At 42.4% G+C, this 18,353-nt stretch overlaps 1 protein-coding gene across 5 annotated transcripts in view; it reads left to right on the top strand.

Moving 5' to 3' along the window:
* Positions 1-1,252, top strand: part of LOC310700560 (uncharacterized protein) — a 29,024-nt gene extending 27,772 nt beyond the window's left edge. For all 5 annotated transcript variants that reach the window (XM_083490427.1, XM_083490424.1, XM_083490425.1 and 2 more), the window contains exon 6: positions 482-1,252. In XM_083490427.1, coding sequence (XP_083346553.1) covers positions 482-796 — 315 coding nt within the window. In that variant the 3' untranslated portion in view covers positions 797-1,252. The remainder of the gene's footprint in view (positions 1-481) is intronic.
* The last annotated feature ends 17,101 nt before the right edge of the window (positions 1,253-18,353 follow it).

Genomic DNA, 18,353 nt, shown 5'->3' with positions numbered 1-18,353 from the left:
GAATTAGCATCATGGGTGGCACTGTGGGTTAAACCACAGAGCCTAGGACTTGCCGATCAGAAGGTCGGCGGTTCGAATCCCTGCAATGGGGTGAGCTCCTGTTGCTCGGTCCCTGCTCCTGCCAACCTAGCAGTTCAAAAGCACGTCAAAGTGCAAGTAGATAAATAGGTACCGCTCCAGTGGGAAGGTAAACGGCGTTTCCGTGTGCTGCTCTGATTCGCCAGAAGCGGCTTAGTCATGCTGGCCACATGACCTGGAAGCTGTACGCCTGCTCCCTCGGCCAATAAAGCGAGATGAGCGCCGCAACCCCAGAGTCGGTCACGACTGGACCTAATATTCAAGGGTCCCTTTACCTTTACTACTCCGGCCCTGACTGGCTGTAAGCAGCTCAGAATAGGGATTTGCACTCTATATGCATTGATCATGCTATGTCCTCCATCACGATCCTCCCTTCAAATATGGCCTCTGCAATCCTTTGTAGGAGATGGAGACTTTCACCTTGCCCAGCAACTTACCCATGACTGCACGGATGGTGAGCAAGGGAATTGTTTGCACCTCAGAGTCTGACTTAAAGTCCATGCAGCTGACATTCCCAGAGCTGGATGAAGTGTCTGCAGAAGAGCCCAAGGCAAGTGACAGGAAGAAACCACCGGATCAAACCAAAAAGGCTAAGCTGCCCCCCTTGGTTAAAGCTTCAAGATCTCGCCTCTCTGAAAACAAGAAGACTTCAGGTTGCCGCCTTCCCTCGGTTCCTGCTGTAATTGCATCTGCATCACTAAAGTGGGGAAAGTTTTAATAACTCCTTAAGGCTGCTGACATGGATTCCATCAAAGCATGCCCTAGTGTTCTGGTCTTGGTATCTGGTACAGACCACAAATGTTCAGACACTCTGAAGCCAAGCACTTCTTTGGTACATGAACATTGCAGGGAAAGAATATCTGTATATATCGAATCAGTGGTGGAGAGGGAAAAATCTAAATGTTCCATTAAAGAGAGTACTATGGGCCTCTTTGGTGGGCAAAACTGAAACCATTTTAATCTGTTGCATGAGCTACCAGGGTAAAGCAATGAAGTTTCTCTAAGGGCGCAAAGTACACCTTTTAGTCTGAATTTGGCACTTGTGGATGTTGTCTAGAAGGGATACAAAACTGAAGGGTGTAGGGTGGGGGTTCAGGATATAAATGCTAACTAATATGTTTTATTTTTGAATTACAGACTTGGGAAATATTAAAAGCTATTTAACTTGTGAAGATGCTTGATATTGTCTTCATATCATTCTTTGGACAGCTGTAAACAGATTTGCCCTAAAGGGTTTCTAGTTAGGTGGGCAAGAGCTCTTTTGGTCCAAGATTTTCCGCAATCTAACAAGACCTTTTCATCAGGAAACATTTAATCATAGCTGGCTCATTCCCATGGACAATCCATGACAGTTAAAACTGGCTTAAGGTTTAGTCTAGAGGTATGCACAGATGGCATTTCAAGGACTGACTGGAAAAAGATGCACTTGCTACATTCTGCACATGCCCTTGCTAATTCTCCAACTGGTCCTGCAGCTCTTTCCCAAAGATGACAGCAAGCAGAGACCCTGAGCATGCCATATAATCTGCATTATTATTAATTAATTCATGAATCGCCTTTTCCACATGCTTTTGCAAATATATCATAGAAATAGGTAAAAAAAAAAAATGAAAACTGTACCAAGAAATAATCAAAGTTGGTTTTTTAAACACAAAGCAAACAAAATGAACACCCAAGGCAGAGAGATCTGTTCCTCCAGCTGGAAAACCATGTGGAGACAAAAAGGTACTCAATTGCTTCTACAAAGTGCAGGTAGTTATGCCTGTTGTATCTCAACAGGAATGCTATTCCACAGAGCGGTGGCAGCCACACCCTTGAGTTGCTGTGGACATTTCAGGCTTCTGGTATTTTGGACACTTGAAGGAGAATCTCTCCTGTAGAACACAGTGACCTTCTGGGCACGTGAGGGATAAATTCAGGCCTTCTTTTTTTTTCCAGCTAGAACTTACTGGAACTCAGTTCCATCACCTTTCAGGTGGGCACCATTGCCATTATAAGAGAAAAACAGAGGAGTTCATGGAGAGTTCTGGCACCTCTTTTTCTAGAAAAAGAGCACTGGATAAGGTGATATTTCAAGCAACCTGGTCCTGAGCTGTGTTAACAAGTACCAAAATCTTCAACTTGGCCCAGTAGCAGATGGGCAGCCAACAAGTCAAGAGCCTCCAGAAGGATTGCCAGCTCTGCCCACCGGGAAAATCAATCAGAGTGTTCAGGGATCCATCAGAATCCATAAACCTCCAGTGGCGAATCATCCTAATCAGTTCCTCCATCCTTGCAGGGGGAAATTGGTGCCATCAGCCCAAGCTTCACCAGGAAGTGGCCTGACTATGACAGTGCAGTCACAGACCCCCACCCCTTTTCCAGGCCATCAGCCTCACCACCAGGAGCGAAGAAACACAAATCAGTGGCTGTGTGTCAGGCTAAAGATGGCCATTTGAGACAGCCTCATGGAGGCCATGAAGTCCCATACCGGACCAGTGAGAACAGCCTCAGTATGGACATTCAAGTCCCACAGGACAATAATCCTAGGTTCTCCACACCAGAGGTTGCTTCCACCAGCTCAATCAGGGAAGCAGATGGGTGGGCAGTACACCAGCAGCACCCCCAATCTGTCTTTTTGGCCCAACACCCTCAAGCCCTCGAGGCCAGTCCACAAATGGAGAGGCCTCACGATGAGCAAGATAGAAGTAGCTTCCTATTCTTCTGAGTTAGCTTAAGTGTGTCCTGGGTTTGTTATAGTGAGATCTGGGCCAATCTGACCTATTTCCTCTAGTCTAGAGATCCCCAAGAGCCTACTTATCCATTGGGCTTGCCTCCAGGCCTCTGTGTTCTGATTAGTTCTTAGGCAGGTTTGGTAGTGGAGAAGACTAGGCTGCTTTGGATGCAGGCGAGATCCGGAATTGCAGCTTCAAGAGACACTTCGTTAATTCTACAGTGGTTTCCTTAATTATACCTCTCAATAAAGCAAAATGTTGCCATCTCAGTTAAAAAAACACTAAAAACCTTCAGTCGAAGCGACATTAATAGTGAGTTATAAAGCAAAATCGCAGTCTTGTGAGCTATAATTGCCCTGTAATCTTCACCTCATTACTATGTCTGTAATAGTAGTAATCACCCCAGGTACGGTTTTGTATTCCTGCTTTTTCAGCAAAGGTGGAAATTATGGTGCAAATACTTGGGTCTTTCTTAAATTGGAATTATACTCTGGGAGTAGATCTAAATATTAGGAGATAGTACCTGATGTTGCTTAAATAGTTTGATTCCTAAGAGTCCTGTAGTTATACAGTACCAGACAGCACAACATCATTGTTTCAGGACTAGCTTGCACATCATGGGATGAACTTTAGCAACTAATGTCTGACAACCGTCCTATTTTTTCAATGCCGGGCATATAGCAGTAAGTCTCGTGCCATGGGGATGGGGGTCACTGCCTTTTACGAGTGGTGGGTTTTGTTCAGGGTGGTTGGTACAGACCTGTTTTGCATGCAACTTCAAGATTATCCAGGTTCTCCACCACAGAACCATAGTTCCTTGGTTCCCAGTGGAAAAAGAAAGATTATTAAAGTAGTTTACGTCTGTATGGTGGGTACACACTAACAGCTGAACTGCAGGGGTAGGTCCCTCAGAAAGTCTCCTTCTTCTCCCTTGTTGCACTGCTTAGAGTGCCTGTCTGCTGCCACAACCATCTAATGTCTCCTGTAGAATGCAGATCCAGATTCCTGGTGAAGAGGAACACACACTATGGTGGACATGCCAATGGAGGATGAAATGGAAAAGCTCTCTTTTTTTTCCAGAAAGAGTCTTATAAGAGACAGGATTTAGCAGACTTTCAGCATGCTTTCTGCAGGAAAGCAGGATATAATCTCTTGCAGCCATGTTGCATGCCATTACAAAATTAGCTTTACAAGGTAAAATCAAGGTCTGCTTCGCTCCCAGGCTGCTCTTGCAATGTAATTAGTTATAGTCATCTTTAAAACACACACACACACCGCTAATGGCTACCTGCCACCATGATGAGAACACCGCGCTGTCACATACTGAGACTTTTCCAGACAAGCACAACTCATTTATTTGTACACTGAGACAGCACTTGGCACTGGTGATAAAAGCTGTGCTCTGATTTAAGCCTTTATAAGGGCAGGAGTTAAATGGAAATGTCTTCTGAATCAAACTGACATTAGCAATGTCTAAACATTCCCCCCAGAGATGCTGCTCTTGATGACACTGCTGCAGTGCAAAGCTATGGAAGGAGCTCAAGTCCCTAAGCCAAGGAATGGCTGTAAAAAGAGCACATCAAGGAGAATTTGCTTCAAAGGGCAGCAATCTGGTTCACAAAGCAAGGAGTGTGGCAATGTGAGCTAAAAATGTGCCGTCCGTGGAAGAAAGGACAGTATTGGGTTTTCATATTTTATTTTAGGCATGTTTTTCATTCAAGCATTATAGATCACCATAACAGGAACACCACATTTCTTCTTTGAGATGTTTGTCCGATGTGTAATAATATAGAACTTACCCAACCAGTCCTCCTGAGATGAAAGTTATAAAGCAAAATGTGCAGGTACCCTTTTAAGCAATTTCTGCGAGATGAGCTGTTTGTTCCCATCTTTCAATATTTTAGTGCAGCCAAAGTTGTGATTGATGAGTTAGTTTGGACACAAAACTATAGGAATCCCTGAGGTCCTGAAGAGCTCGCATTTCCCCTTTCCTTTTGTGTACTTTTCTTTCTTGCTTCTGTCTCAGTTTCTAAACCTTGGAATCTCTGTAGCTTACCCTTCCCAACTATCTAACAACCAGAATTCATCTTTCATGTGGTGGGTTCATTTGAGATCAGGTACTCCATATAAGTTGCTTTCTTCCAAAACTATGGAAAGGGGCTTGTCTCCTGCTGTGCAAGAGCTACAGTCAAAGCAGTCATTAAGAATTCACTGTATAATTAACTTAAAGTACAATGGTAGACATGTACACTCAGAAGTAAGTCTATGTGTGTTTAATGTGGCTTACTCCCAGGTAAATGGGTACACAACTGCAAAATCACGTAATTTCAACAAACCTACATCATTACTAAAATAAACATTATAACATTTTAAATCCTGTTACTTATCTCACTGGTTTTTCTATTGGGACAGAACTTTGGAAAGTGGGAGCAGATTTTGTTTTTTTAACTGAGCAATTAGGAAAAAATAGTTACTCTCTGCTTTTCCTTACAATTTTACCTATAAAAGTAAGATAGTAAAGCTTTTTAAAAATATAATTTAACAATCTCCCACCCATAGTGGCTACAGGCCTAAGGTAAGTCTTCTTAGAAATTAGTCCTCTGTGCACACTAACCAGAGGGTAAGCACGACTGAACACAGATGACACTTATACACCTAAAACATGTAATATTCTGGCCAGAAAAAGATTGGTTATACTAATTTGTGATGGGTGGGAGCAGAAGAATATGGCCTTATAGTACAAAGATGGATCACCCTGGTTAAAGGAATCAAAATTTGATGGCTATGATACAAGCACTAAGTCCATTTTGAAGCCATTTTATATCTCCTTCTATATCTTTGCAACAGCCAGGTGAAGAAGGCCAGCCCATTCCTGAGGCAGACTAAGGCAGATGCCTCAGGCTACAGAATCCAAGGGGCACCTCTGTGGGCACAGGCTCGCCACCGCCACCAGGAAAACGAGGAGAATCAGCAGCAGCGCTTTCTGGGTTCCAGCGAGATCCTGCAAGAACCCTACAAAATCATGAGGAGGCCTCCCTCCGGGTGATCTCATGTCGCTCTCATGAGATCTCATGGGTTTCTCTCTAGATCTTGCTGGAACCCAGAAGCTGCAGCCTGATAAGTAAGGCTTCAGAGGGGGCGGCAAGGTAGCATAAAACGGGATTCAAGCAGTGAAGTGGGGCAGGCTGAGACTCAGTAACTGGCCCAACGCAGGAAGTATTTTATGTTTTTATCTTATATTTTTTGTGTTGTGAACCGGCCTGAGATCTGCGGAGGGTGCTATATAAATTCAATAAACACATAAGTGAAAAAGCATGACGAGTCGGCGAATTTAAAATGTGAAACGTTAAACTCTTCAGGGTATTTTCTTTCCGTTATCAAGGTGGGCAAAATGTTTTTAGTTTTTCTTTTGCTGATACTTATGTGTTCAATGTATTTTTAGTAGTCCACTAAACCTTATGCCATAATAAATTTATTAGTCTTCAAAATGCTGCAGGACTTACTCTGTGGTATTTTATTTCATGCATTCCTGGGGGGTGGCACCTTCTCCCCCACCCCCATCACATTAACCCAGTTTTAACAATAGGGTTTATCAAATGGGAATGTTCCTCTCCGCTAAGAGTCCTGTGGAATGACACCAAACTAGAATGCCAGAAGAACAGTCCTCTGTGCAATCATTGCAACCACCAGATGGAGAATTTGGCTGTGTGTGGCCTGCGTAAAAGAAAAGTGGGACATTTCAAATATTGTCCCATTGTGCCAATTCTTTTGAAAGCGTACATTTGTGCTACAGTGTGGTTCCTGTTACTTATTATTGTAAAATTGACATTCTTCCCTTTCTGAGGTATTTTCCCCCATAGATGCATGCAAATGAAAATATTTCATTAGAATGGGTCATCAATCATCTATCCTTGCTCTGTTTCTCCTAAAAATCACGTGAGCCAAGTTTGATTTCCTGATAGCCCTTGTTTATAGGACTGTGTAGGTGACCCATTATACCAAAGAAGAAAAGCTGAGATATAAGCATTCTCAAGAATCATGCCCAGAGCTATTGAAGGAGAACAGAATGAATCCTCAAATCTGAATTCATTCTCTTTTGAATCCAGCAATGGTGATTTTTGCTCATAGATGCAGGCCTTGCCAAAAACTTTCACATTTTAAACTTTTCAGAGACTGGTTTATTCCAGCAAAACTATTTCTTTCATCAACATTTGTTTCTCAACATAAGCCAAATGCCTCTCATATTTTTCCACTTTATGGAAACAATTCTTGGCGGGATGTAAAGTGCATGAGTGTTGTTTTAACAACTAGTCACATTCAGAGAATGGCATTTCTTTCACTTCTGGTTTTTGTTTTTTTAAAAATCTTAAATCTTCATCTATGTTTACATTTCATTTTCAGCAATGAGGACTAGTTTTTACCCCCAGCTGACACAGGTCAGTTTGAATGACAGCAGACTCACAAACACAATCATTTATGTATCTATGTAGGAGTAAGTCCCATTTACTTTAGTGAGGCTCATTCTAGCCTCAGTGGGTCAGACATGAAGGCCAAATGGAAATTATTCTCTGAAATTTCATAAAGCCAATTTCAGCTCTGTAAAGTCAAGTATTTTGTGAAGATGGGAGAAAACCGACAAGGGACAATCTATTTGCACTACAGGAGTTCACCGATCTTTTGGGGTCAATGGGTATATTTGAAATTTTTAAAAGTGTCATGAGTACCAGTTACAAAATGGCTGCCATGGGGTGGGTGCATGACACAAAATGGCTGCCACATCTAGAAGAGCAGAAAGAGCCACAAAATGGTGCAGGTATTCTCCCCCTACACTGTCCCATCATCAATCCCGCATTGATGGGAAAATGGCATCTATTTCTGCACACAGAATGAAGCTCTTTTTTTCTTTTCTTTTTTGCTATGTCTCAAAAAGACAAAATTCAGCAAGGAAGCAAAGCCCATGCCTAATAATGGCATGTGTTTATTAATTTATTATTTAGACCAGAGTAAGTGGCAGCAAAAAGCAATGCACTCTAGAAAATTATCTGACCTGATTTTTCATAAACTAATCTCCCCCTATATTTGAAGGACACCTTGGCTGCCATTCAGGGCTTTGCATGCCAAAAAGAAAAGGAGCTGAATCAGCAGGAGATTCTGAACAGAAAAATTAGTTTGTCCATGTTTTCAAAAACAAAAACAAAAAACCCCCAACAAACAGACAATTTACACAGTTTGCAGTAACAGCGGTCGTTTGCCTGGATGGCAATTAGACTGGCTTGTTCAATTGGCATTTTTAAAAAGGCAGACGACAATGGTCTGTATGTTGCAAACACTCTTGAGCTTCACTGGGAGACGGACAAAGATGGCCCTTTTGTGTTTCAAGCTAAATGCCATCAAAGGGCCAGTCGCCACAGTGGGTCTCTGCATTCAGACCACTCTTTCGGGACAAGCCATGTGTTACCTATCGCAGGCTTTCTCCAGCAGAGTGCTTTGAAGATTATTATTCATTACTTTTGTGTCCAAGGAGCTGAGTGTAGCTTACATGGCGGCGTATGACAAATAACCCATTTTCTTCTCTCAAAAGCTGCGTGTGAGGTAACTTGGGATAAGAGATGCCAGCAACCAAAGCCCATGCAGGGGAAAAAAATAATCATGCCTGTGTACCAATCTGAATGAACCATCTCCTGGCAATGGGAGACCTGGAAGCGGGCGGTTCGAGTCCCCATTGCTGCAAGGAGCTCAGTAGGTGAACCTCAGGCCTGTCCCTTGGCCTAATTTACCTCATGACGTTGTTGTGAGGGAAAAATGGGAAGGAGGAGAACTACATGCACCATCCTTCGTGGGATGGCCCCAGATTCTAGCATTAGGAGATAAAAGGGAGAAAAAAACTCTGTTTGCACATCATGGGGATTTTTTCGTCCCCCTAAACTAAAAAGCCCTAATTTGGTGGCCGTCGCCACATCTTGTCATAGCGAATGCCATGGTTTAACTATGTGCTGAATCTTTGTGGAGCGAGGTGATATATAGCTATACTAAAAGGATGAGGGAAAAAAGCATAACTGTTCACCAACAATATGTAATCACATGATTATGCTAATGATGTCATCTGTGAAAGTGTGTCCTTTTGACATCCATCAGACTTCAGCAAAAATATAACATGCCTTGCATTCTAGATAGCGTAATTCATTGCCTCATGACTTAAATGTAGGATACCCTGATCTAGACATCTGGGGTGATCCACAGCCCTCTTTTTAAATGCAGCTCAAATTACTATAATTTTCTACCTGTCTCCTGCCATGCTCCTAAATATACTGGATTTTTTCCACAGTACTTTAATGAGTAGCTTAATCAGAGAGGTATAATTTACTAAGATTCAGTGGTGCTCTCTGCATACACATGAAAAACTTTTTTTAGTGTTGCATTTATTTCTTCATGTTTACCTGATAGCCTGGGTTGTTTTTTGTTTGTTTGTTTGTATAAAAAAGGGCTTCATTCCCCACCCATCATAATGCAGTGCATTACATAGTTGTATCAGCTTGCCCTCTGAACCACCATTCCTCATAATATCTGGATGTTTTTAGGGAATAAACATCATTTAAGTGTTTGGCATTCCAGACTTACCCCTGCATTCCCCAAAAAGGTTTTGAACTCAAAGTGCACTTGCCATTAAGATCCAAATATCCAGGAAAAAAACAGCTCTCTTCATGGATTATTATTTTTTTCTCAGAAGATGGGAACTGAGTTGTGTATTTTGTATGCATACATGGCTCTTAGGGTACAGAACATTGCTGAAGATAAGCAATTTTGGGTCTGGTTGGTACATTGATGGTGGATTGGCCAGGGAGTTACATACATACTGCCTTGGATTTCATGATGGAGAAAATAAAATATTTAGTTTTGTGTGCTTTTTCTGTAAAAGTCAATTTTAGGTTTCCCTGGTGTGTGGGTGTGGCTGTTTTAAAGACCTAGAACTGAGGAAAAGGACTGTAAAACCATTCTGGGAATTGTAGTTCTGTGAGAGAAATGGGGGTCTCCTAAAAAATTGAAGCACCCTTCATGAAATACACTTTCCAGGATTCCTTGGGGGAAGTCATAGCTGTTTAAAGTTGCATGACACTGCTTTAAAAGTACAGTCCAGATGGGGCCTATATTTCTGTTAGTGCTAGTTTTTGTTTGCGTTTGCTTATTTCTTTAAGATCCAGACTCAATGAAATTTTCAGTGCTCCCTTGACGTCCACATACACAGATTATGTGGATCCAGGGCTCACAAACTCTAAAAATATGGATATAAACTCTGCAGCATCTATGGAGTTCAAATAATTTTGCAAAAAGATAGAACCTAGGGGTGCTATTTTCATGCATTTCAAGCCTTCGAGTAGCCACATCCTGTTTGTGTGGAAGAGAAAACAAAAGTTAAACTTTCAGTAACCTTGGAGTGTCGGGGTGGGGGAATAAGAGTTTAGCGTTTGGAATAATAGTCATCCCTTAAATTCATCCATGGCAACTGACCACAGGCTTATTCACTGTTTTGGGAAAGTGTCTGCTTTACCAGCAAACATGCACATATATACCAACCCTTTACAGTAGATTTTGGGGAGGAAGGGGAGGGGAGGTTCTATTGGACAGTGACTTAGTTGGATTAACGGATAGGGAAGAAATTTGGCTTGGTTAGGATTTTAAAGCTAAACTACCTAATCTGTACTTTCCCAAGCAATATGCGAACCGGAGTACAGCAATCTTTTGAAATTTGCTCTTCTCTGAATTTTGTGATACAGTTGTCCGGCCAAATAATGAGTACAAAATGAGTATATTCAGGGAAAGTGTGTATTTAAAAAATTGTATATTGATGAAAATAGCATATAAAATGCATTATATTAGGGGAAGTAGTTTGCAAAGATGCATATAACAGATAAATTTGCGTACCAAAATGTGTCTATTATGAGAAATCTGCACTAAAATATGAATGAATTTTCATGAGGAATTTTACAAAACAAAAATTGCAAACTGATGCAGGAATGTGAGGGACTGAACTTAAGACTAGAGAAACAAGAAACTGAGAGAGAAGCTAACATTGAGAGTTTTGTCCATCCTTGGTGGGATTCAAGCCTGAGTCACGAAGCAGCTTCCCAGCATCCTCACAGAAAATGCCCAAAAGAATGGTCTCCTGTGAGCCATATCATGTCCCCAGAAAATGCTGAGGAAAAATAAAAGCCACATCCTTTGTGTGCTTTGTGGGACTAAGTGGTAGGTAGTGGGGGCTCAATATGCATGAGTCTGGATTTTGACCTCTCCCGAGCCTCAGGAGGAAATTATATATATATATATATCTATCATTAGGGGCAAGAGCATTGAAACCTCTGCCCAGCAAAATAATTTATTCCTCCGTCTTCTACACTGAAGGCTACACAACTTTGCTTTATTCCTTCTGAGGATGCAAAGTTTTTATGTTTGACGCATCAGTGTTTTTAAGAGAACATTCCAAACCACTTCTTCTTCTTTTTTACAACCATTGATAATAATCACCACTAAACTGGTCTCCAGAGAGGAGAAGCCTTTATGTCATAACTTTGCAGGAAAGGCTGACACTGCTCACAGTATTTAACCTTGCTGGGGCATATTTGTTTAGCCTGTTGTACAGTTGCGCTGTCTGTGACCCTTCCTAGACTTTGGTTGGCCATTAACAGCATGTCTATTAACCCGCTCCATCCTGTGTTGCTTTGGTAATTAAACTACGTTTCCTTATGCCTCTCCCCACTGTGGAGTCGTAGCTCAAACACTGGAGTACCATAGACATCTATCTCTATGGTAGAAACCTAAGCTAGGAACATAGGAACCTGCCTTAAACCATTGGTCAACCTAGCTCAGCACAGACCTCAGTGACTGGCAGTGGTTCTTCAGGGCTGCAGACAGGGTTCTCTCCCAGCCTAAGCATTGACCTATCACTGAGATATGTCTCTTCCCCCAAATTAACCTGCTTCAGTCCAGCTAAAGTCTGTCCAAGCTGCCAGTTGCCTATGACCCGAAACAGGACCCAAATAGTGCCTCCCCTTCCTGAAAGGGCTCCCCAATGGAAAATGCATTCCCCTAAGGCAGTGGGTCATGGGCTTAACTAGGCCCACCACCAGGCATCCCCATGCAAGGCTGTTTCAAGCAAGCCTAAGGCCAACAAAATATTGCAGTGACTCCATGAAGCAGGTCTTATCACCTTGCTGCATGGCAGGTCTGGTCTTGCTAACTGTTGCAGGAATTTACAGGTGCAAACAGATGTGTGCGTGTGGGATTTCTCAATAAGAAAGTTATTGAATATGTTCGTGATTGATTATAGGAGTTGGAACGAGCCATTGTGTATTGAAAGAACGTTTGCTGCCATTATTTTTATATAAGAACCAGTTTATAGAGGAGGCTGTAGCACCTGACACTGCAAGTGGAAGATGCCATTTGCAAATGCCACCTTCTCTGAAATGCTTCTCTGAAAGTTCTACCTTTTGTGGGAATTAAACTCTAGTTCCCATTTAGCAGAGTATGCAGAAGACAACCCTGGGTCACTTGACTCTTTAATTAGTCCTCTTTTCCCCCTCCTATAAAAACGACCCAAGGCACCCTCTTTTAAGGTTTAAAGAACATACAACTTTTGCTTAGTGTATTTGCATTTGCAGATTAAATATACAGTGGTACCTCTGGATACGAATGGGATCCGTTCTGGAGCCCCGTTTGCATCCTGAAGTAAACGTAAGACGCGCCTGCACGTCTGCGCATGTGCGGGACGCGTTTCGCCGCTTCCGTGCATGAGCGTGACATCGTTTTGAGCGTCTGTGCATGCGCGAGTGGCAAAACCTGGAAGTAACGCGCTCCGTTACTTCCAGGTCGCCACAGAGCGCAACCCGAAAATACTTACCGGTAACTTGAAGCTACTTCAACCCGAGGTATGACTGTAGAGGTGTTCAGCTCTTGCAATTAACCCTTTACATGTGCATTTTTGCTCTATGTTGGTTTTCTATTTTATTGGCCATCAACAGCCAGCATCTGTTCAGCAGAATGTGTAGGCACACAAGTCACACTCCTCCACTATGGTGAGACACGCTGTGTTTCTGTTTTAATTATAGGAGCTATTTCCAAACTTGTGTCTATATGTGTAAATTAGCATATGCAAATCTATTGTCCCTTTTTGTACTGATGCACTTCTTCATTTTTTCGTGCTCCATCTCTGACCACCCTACAATCCATTATACCTCCACATTCCCAATTGTCTCTCAGCCTAACTTACAGCAAATGGTCAGTGTGATTAAAGAACCGCACAGCCCCCATGCACACCAGCTTAAATTCCATTGAGGATTTAAGGCTGATTTGTGGCTAAGGAAGCAAACACAGATTTTTAGTGATATCGAATAAATAACTAGGTCTGCTTTCCTAGATCTCATCCCAAGGGAGTTCCAGTGCCATACCTTCAACTATCAAAAATCCACCTTTCTCTTCTGGAGCTCAGAAGTTATCACGAACCATGATGAAAGTTGTTTCCATGTGTGGGAAAACCTTTCTATCCCCGGCAGAAACACCAATATGAAAAAGGTAGCAGAATATTTGCCCTGATTCAAAAGGTTTTGTAGGGCTCATTCACAGCATTTTTTAAATGGGGTTTTAAATGCCTCCTTAAAATGTTAACATGGGTCCATATGAAGCTGTTCTGAACAGTTCTTACATCAAAAGGCGGTGCTATTAAGCTCCAGTTATGTCATGGGTCAAGGAGTGGGTCATAGGTGTCAGCTAGATTAAAGGACTCTGGAATTTAGTTGATGCTCAGCTGAGAAAGAGCACAGATCAGACAAGAAGCAGCTTATCAACAAAAAGCAAAAGAAAGGAACCAATAGGAGACAGATTGTTCAAAAGGAGGGATTGGCAGCTTTTCCTGTATAAACAGAAATCATTTTGTTGGCTTCCTCTACACATAAATTCTGGATCTGACCTTGTAAACTCTACACAGTTTGAGTAACATGTTCCACTGAAACTGCCTCCTCCTCCCTTTTGTCTCTTCATGAGCTCACCAGTGGAAGCTTCACTCCCAGGGCTAATGGCAACCAAGGGCCCCACAATTTTCTTCAGGAGTGTAACTGGGAAAGACACCAAGTGGCCATGGTCCAGATTCTTATCTGAGGCTCCACAAGGTATTATTAAGGGGGCGGAAATAGACGCATGATCAGATTCACACATTTAACAGCACAGCTAGTTTGGGAATCGGCTGCTGATTGTATCCCCCATGCAGGGAATCTACACAATCATGTAACAGTACATACTCCCTAGTTCCAGAAACCTAGGCACTCAACAAAGGGTCTGAGGACTCCAGCAATAACATTCTTTCCAGACTGGATCACCTCAGCATACAAGTAATAATAAAAGAACTTGAGTTAGAAAGCTCCCCGGGATTGGGGATTGGGTGTGTGTGTGTAAAGAACTACGGTAAGTCTGGGCAATGTTTCAAGAGGAAATCTCTGGAGAATGGGATGTCAGGCTAAATGTGTCGAAAGAGTCGAAGGGAAGAGGAAAGGACAGTTGGGTCTGTAGTGGGAATTTTCTCAATTGTCATTTGGAAGAGGGAGAGGGATGACGGCAAATAGCTAGGTGGAAATGGGTTAGGGAGATGACTAGTTCTGGTTGCGTTCATCCCAAACTTCAGTTTACTGTGAATATGGTTTCAACCCTCTGCTTTGCTGTTAATCCTGGGAAATTATTCATGAAACATCTGCTTAAAGGGTGTGAACACTTACCCATGGTTTGGTCCCAACAAGACTGTGACAAAAAAATCTCATACATATTGGGGGGAAAGCAGGCCAGAAAGAAAGCCAAGCTGGCAATTTCATTCTTACTTGGGTTATTCTTTGAGCTTGGTCCTAAAACTCTCAATCAGTTAGTCAACAGAGCCAACAAAGGAAGGACCGTAGCTGAGATGCAGAGCATGCTGGTTGTAATACATTGCTGGACTTCATCCATACTTCCAGACCACAGGCTACAGCAAAGCTGATGGCCCAAACCACAGTAATGCAAGAGCAATTTTCTTTATATTTTTGGGTGAATCACCCACCTACCCATCACACCTGACCTATTTTTGCATAGTATATAATTCTGCTAGCAGTTCCAGGACTGTGTCAGATCTCTTTGTGGAACATAGATTTTTCTTTTCTCTTTGCTGTACCTCGGTGCAGTAAAACTGGGGAATGAATTGGATTTTCTGTTGAGCACAAAATACGGCTTAAACATACAGTTCAGTGTTTAAAGTGCTATGCTGGACTAGAGTACGCCATACTTGATCTAGATTCCTGCTTGGCAGGGGGTTGGACTCGATGGCCCTTGTGGTCTATTCCAACTCTATGATTCTATGATTCTAGATGGCATGCTCTCTTTGGCTTAGCCTCATCAAAGAGAATTGAGATCTTTTCTCATGAAGAGCAACATCTTCAGCATATTAAAATTAATTCTGTCTGAAATGAGTCCAAAGCAAAAGCACTTTAGGGCATACTGACAAAAATAGTTGCCCTGAAACAACCTCAGCGAAATCAGTGTTCTTCAGAATTACACGTCAATTGATCTGTAGCCGCAAAGAATTGAGAGTCCTCCAATAAAACACTTTTTTAATTCAACGGCGCCTATACTCTCACAATCAGCTGATGTTTATCTAGTATGCTCAAAAGCTCTTTCCATTCTGATGATTATCTCTGCTAGATGTTCTGCTAGTATCCACTGCCATACATATGACTATGCAGTGTTATCTACTCTGGGAACAAGGATGGCACAACTGCAGACAGTTAGGAGTTGTGCCCATGAGCATTCTTCATGCAATGCACATTTCTTCAAATGCATAACATTACTTGGGCTCATATTCTTCCCATATCCATTTTGAGACTCCTAAGTTGGCATTAGTCATGACCTGGCTGGCCACATCAGGATTCAGAAGTCATGTAGCTTCCGGGAAATGTGACCACGATTCCTTTGTAATTTAATATAGCAAAGAATATCTGGTTAGGTAGGTAGATAATCCTGACTCCTGCTACTGCTTGTATGAAAGGGGTGGGAGGCATCACAGTAATTGTTTCTGGAAGGAGGCGGGGGCCAGCTCCCACCTTACACTTCCCAGAACATGCTTCTTCTCTGGGTGTGTGTGTGTGTTGCAGTTCAGACCCACAAAGGCGATCAACAGAAGACTCACGATGAGTAAGGAACATTCACCGCCTCCAGGGCAGGCAGATCTTCTGTCACCTTTGCCTGCTTCTGTAACAGAAGTTGAAATTGCATTGACATGAATGATGAATGGTATATAAATACAGCAAGTGTTGTTGTTGTTTTTTCCCAAAATGCCACCCGCATAAATTCTTTAATACACTGTGAGGTTTGCATATTCAAGACCCTAGTTGCAAACTTTCTCAAATCTGCCAGTAAGGATTGACAAAATTTACTGTGTTCCCAGCGCTGCCTTATAACCCAAGGTTTCATAAATATGCATGCCCATCAGATAATCTGTGTCTTTTATGATGAAGTTCTTCCATTTGGGGGTTTGCAAAAGTCCTAGATCATGTGACTCATTCTGAAATGACATTAAAAAAAAAAGCTTGGGTGGAAATTTGTATGAGAAACGATTTACCCATTCTTATTCTTCTTTCCATAGGCAGTGTTTTGATGGGCTATATTTAACCTCTACCAAGAGCTTCATAATATTGCAAAAGATGGGACTTGTGGAATTAAAGGCTGTTCTTGGTATTGCAAATACAGTTGTTGCAGTTATAGCACCTATTGGTCCTCCAGAGGCAGCCATTTTGTAGCCTCCATATCCCTGGGTAGGATAAACATTTACTGCAATTCCTCCGACTGGCTTTCTGTGGTTAAAAGGTTTACTAAAGCCTACTCTGGCCATCCCTTGCTTTACACAAAAGATGGTGCTATGGCAGATTGTTTCAGTGAACCCCTTGGGCTGCAACTCAAAACAGCTCTGGGTTGCAGCCAGGATGGTAAGCACAGCTCACGTTTCACATACCGGTAATTCTGGAACTTTTAAATTTACCACCATTTCTCACTGCATGAAACTGCTGCTGTGCTTATGGCTAGGAATGGGTGAGTATGCCAATTTCAGTTTTCTCTCAGTATCTTGTTTTTCCAATCTTAAATTCTGTTCTCCACATTTCCACAGCAGCAAGCGATTAAAAAAAAAAGTCTGCATTTTATCAGCATTTTAGTGTGAATTTCTCTTCATATACACATTTTGCATGCGATTTTGATTAATATACACATTTTTGCAATTTCCCCTAATATAATGCATTTCTTTATGTTAGTTTCAGAAATATATGCATTTGTATCAACACTTTGTCCTAGTACGTGCATTTGTGTACATGTGAGTTGACTGGAGAATGGCACTGCAAATTCTGAAGAATGAATTTTGAAGGACGGCTGTGTTTTAGTTCATACCTTGTTTCAGAAAGTGCAAATTATGTTAAGTTCACCTTGAAATGTGAACCAGATAAAAAATTTCCACTACCCCTATAAATGTCATAATGTTCTTGGCTTGCCTGTTGTAGCCGATGATTGGCAGGAGCTGCCAGCTTGGTGATGAACCACCAGGTCTACAGGCTGCAGCATCTCCACGGGCAGGGAAAAAGTCCAAGTACTAGTTGTCTTCCCTGTCTCTGCCTTCTGCTGATTCCTGGCTTTATCTCCTGGCTCAGGCCTCTGGCATGATTCCCAGTTCCAACTTGACAGCTACCTCTGACTCACTGATTTTGTGCAATGGTGGAAGCACTCTCGAGTTGAGGATTGTATGGTCTGCAGAGTCCTCTGGAGTTGACCCTGAGAGAACCCCAACCAAAGAATTGGGTGGTGGTATCAAGGCACTTCATGCTATCCTATTAGTACAATCCCTCTGTGTGTCTAATTGGCAAGTTAGGCAGAGCTCATCTAAACAGCAGCTATGTTGAGCAGAGCATTCATAAAACTAGTGGGGGCCTTGTCCTTGTGAGCAGCAGATCTTGGCTGCTCATAATCTCATGGATCTTGCCACTTTATTTCATTTCTTATGAATACAATAATTTACGTCACAGTCCCAATTTCCAGAAATTGAAGCTCAGACCAAGAGGAGTTAAAGGCACACCAAGTAAGTGCTGGGAGGACAGACACACCGTCAAATATCGCTTCTTCCCAGTTTAGTAGGCAGAACATCTTGCCACTCAATGTGGCTATGGGGGGAGATGGAATTGTCATTATCAATGCCGTCTGGTGGTCACTTAATATTTTGCACGACCCAGTGCAAGCCACAAAGTGGTTGTTGAACTGCATGGCATTGATTCAGAGAGATCAAAGTATTCCCCCTAATGCCCCAAGGGGTAAAGGTAAAGGGACCCCTGACCATTAGGTCCAGTTGTGGCCGACTCTGGGGTTGTGGTGCTCATCTCGCTTTATTGGCCGAGGGAGCCGGCGTACAGCATGACTAAGCTGCTTCTGGCAAACCAGAGCAGCACACGGAAACGCCGTTTACCTTCCTGCCGGAGCGGTACCTATTTATCTACTCTCACTTTGGCGTGCTTTTGAACT

Source organism: Podarcis liolepis (assembly GCF_965112155.1).
Source record: "Podarcis liolepis genome assembly, chromosome: 2".
NCBI classification, from domain to species: domain Eukaryota; kingdom Metazoa; phylum Chordata; class Lepidosauria; order Squamata; family Lacertidae; genus Podarcis; species Podarcis liolepis.
Note: the sequence above shows the minus strand (reverse complement) of the source record. Positions and strands in the feature narration are given on the sequence as shown.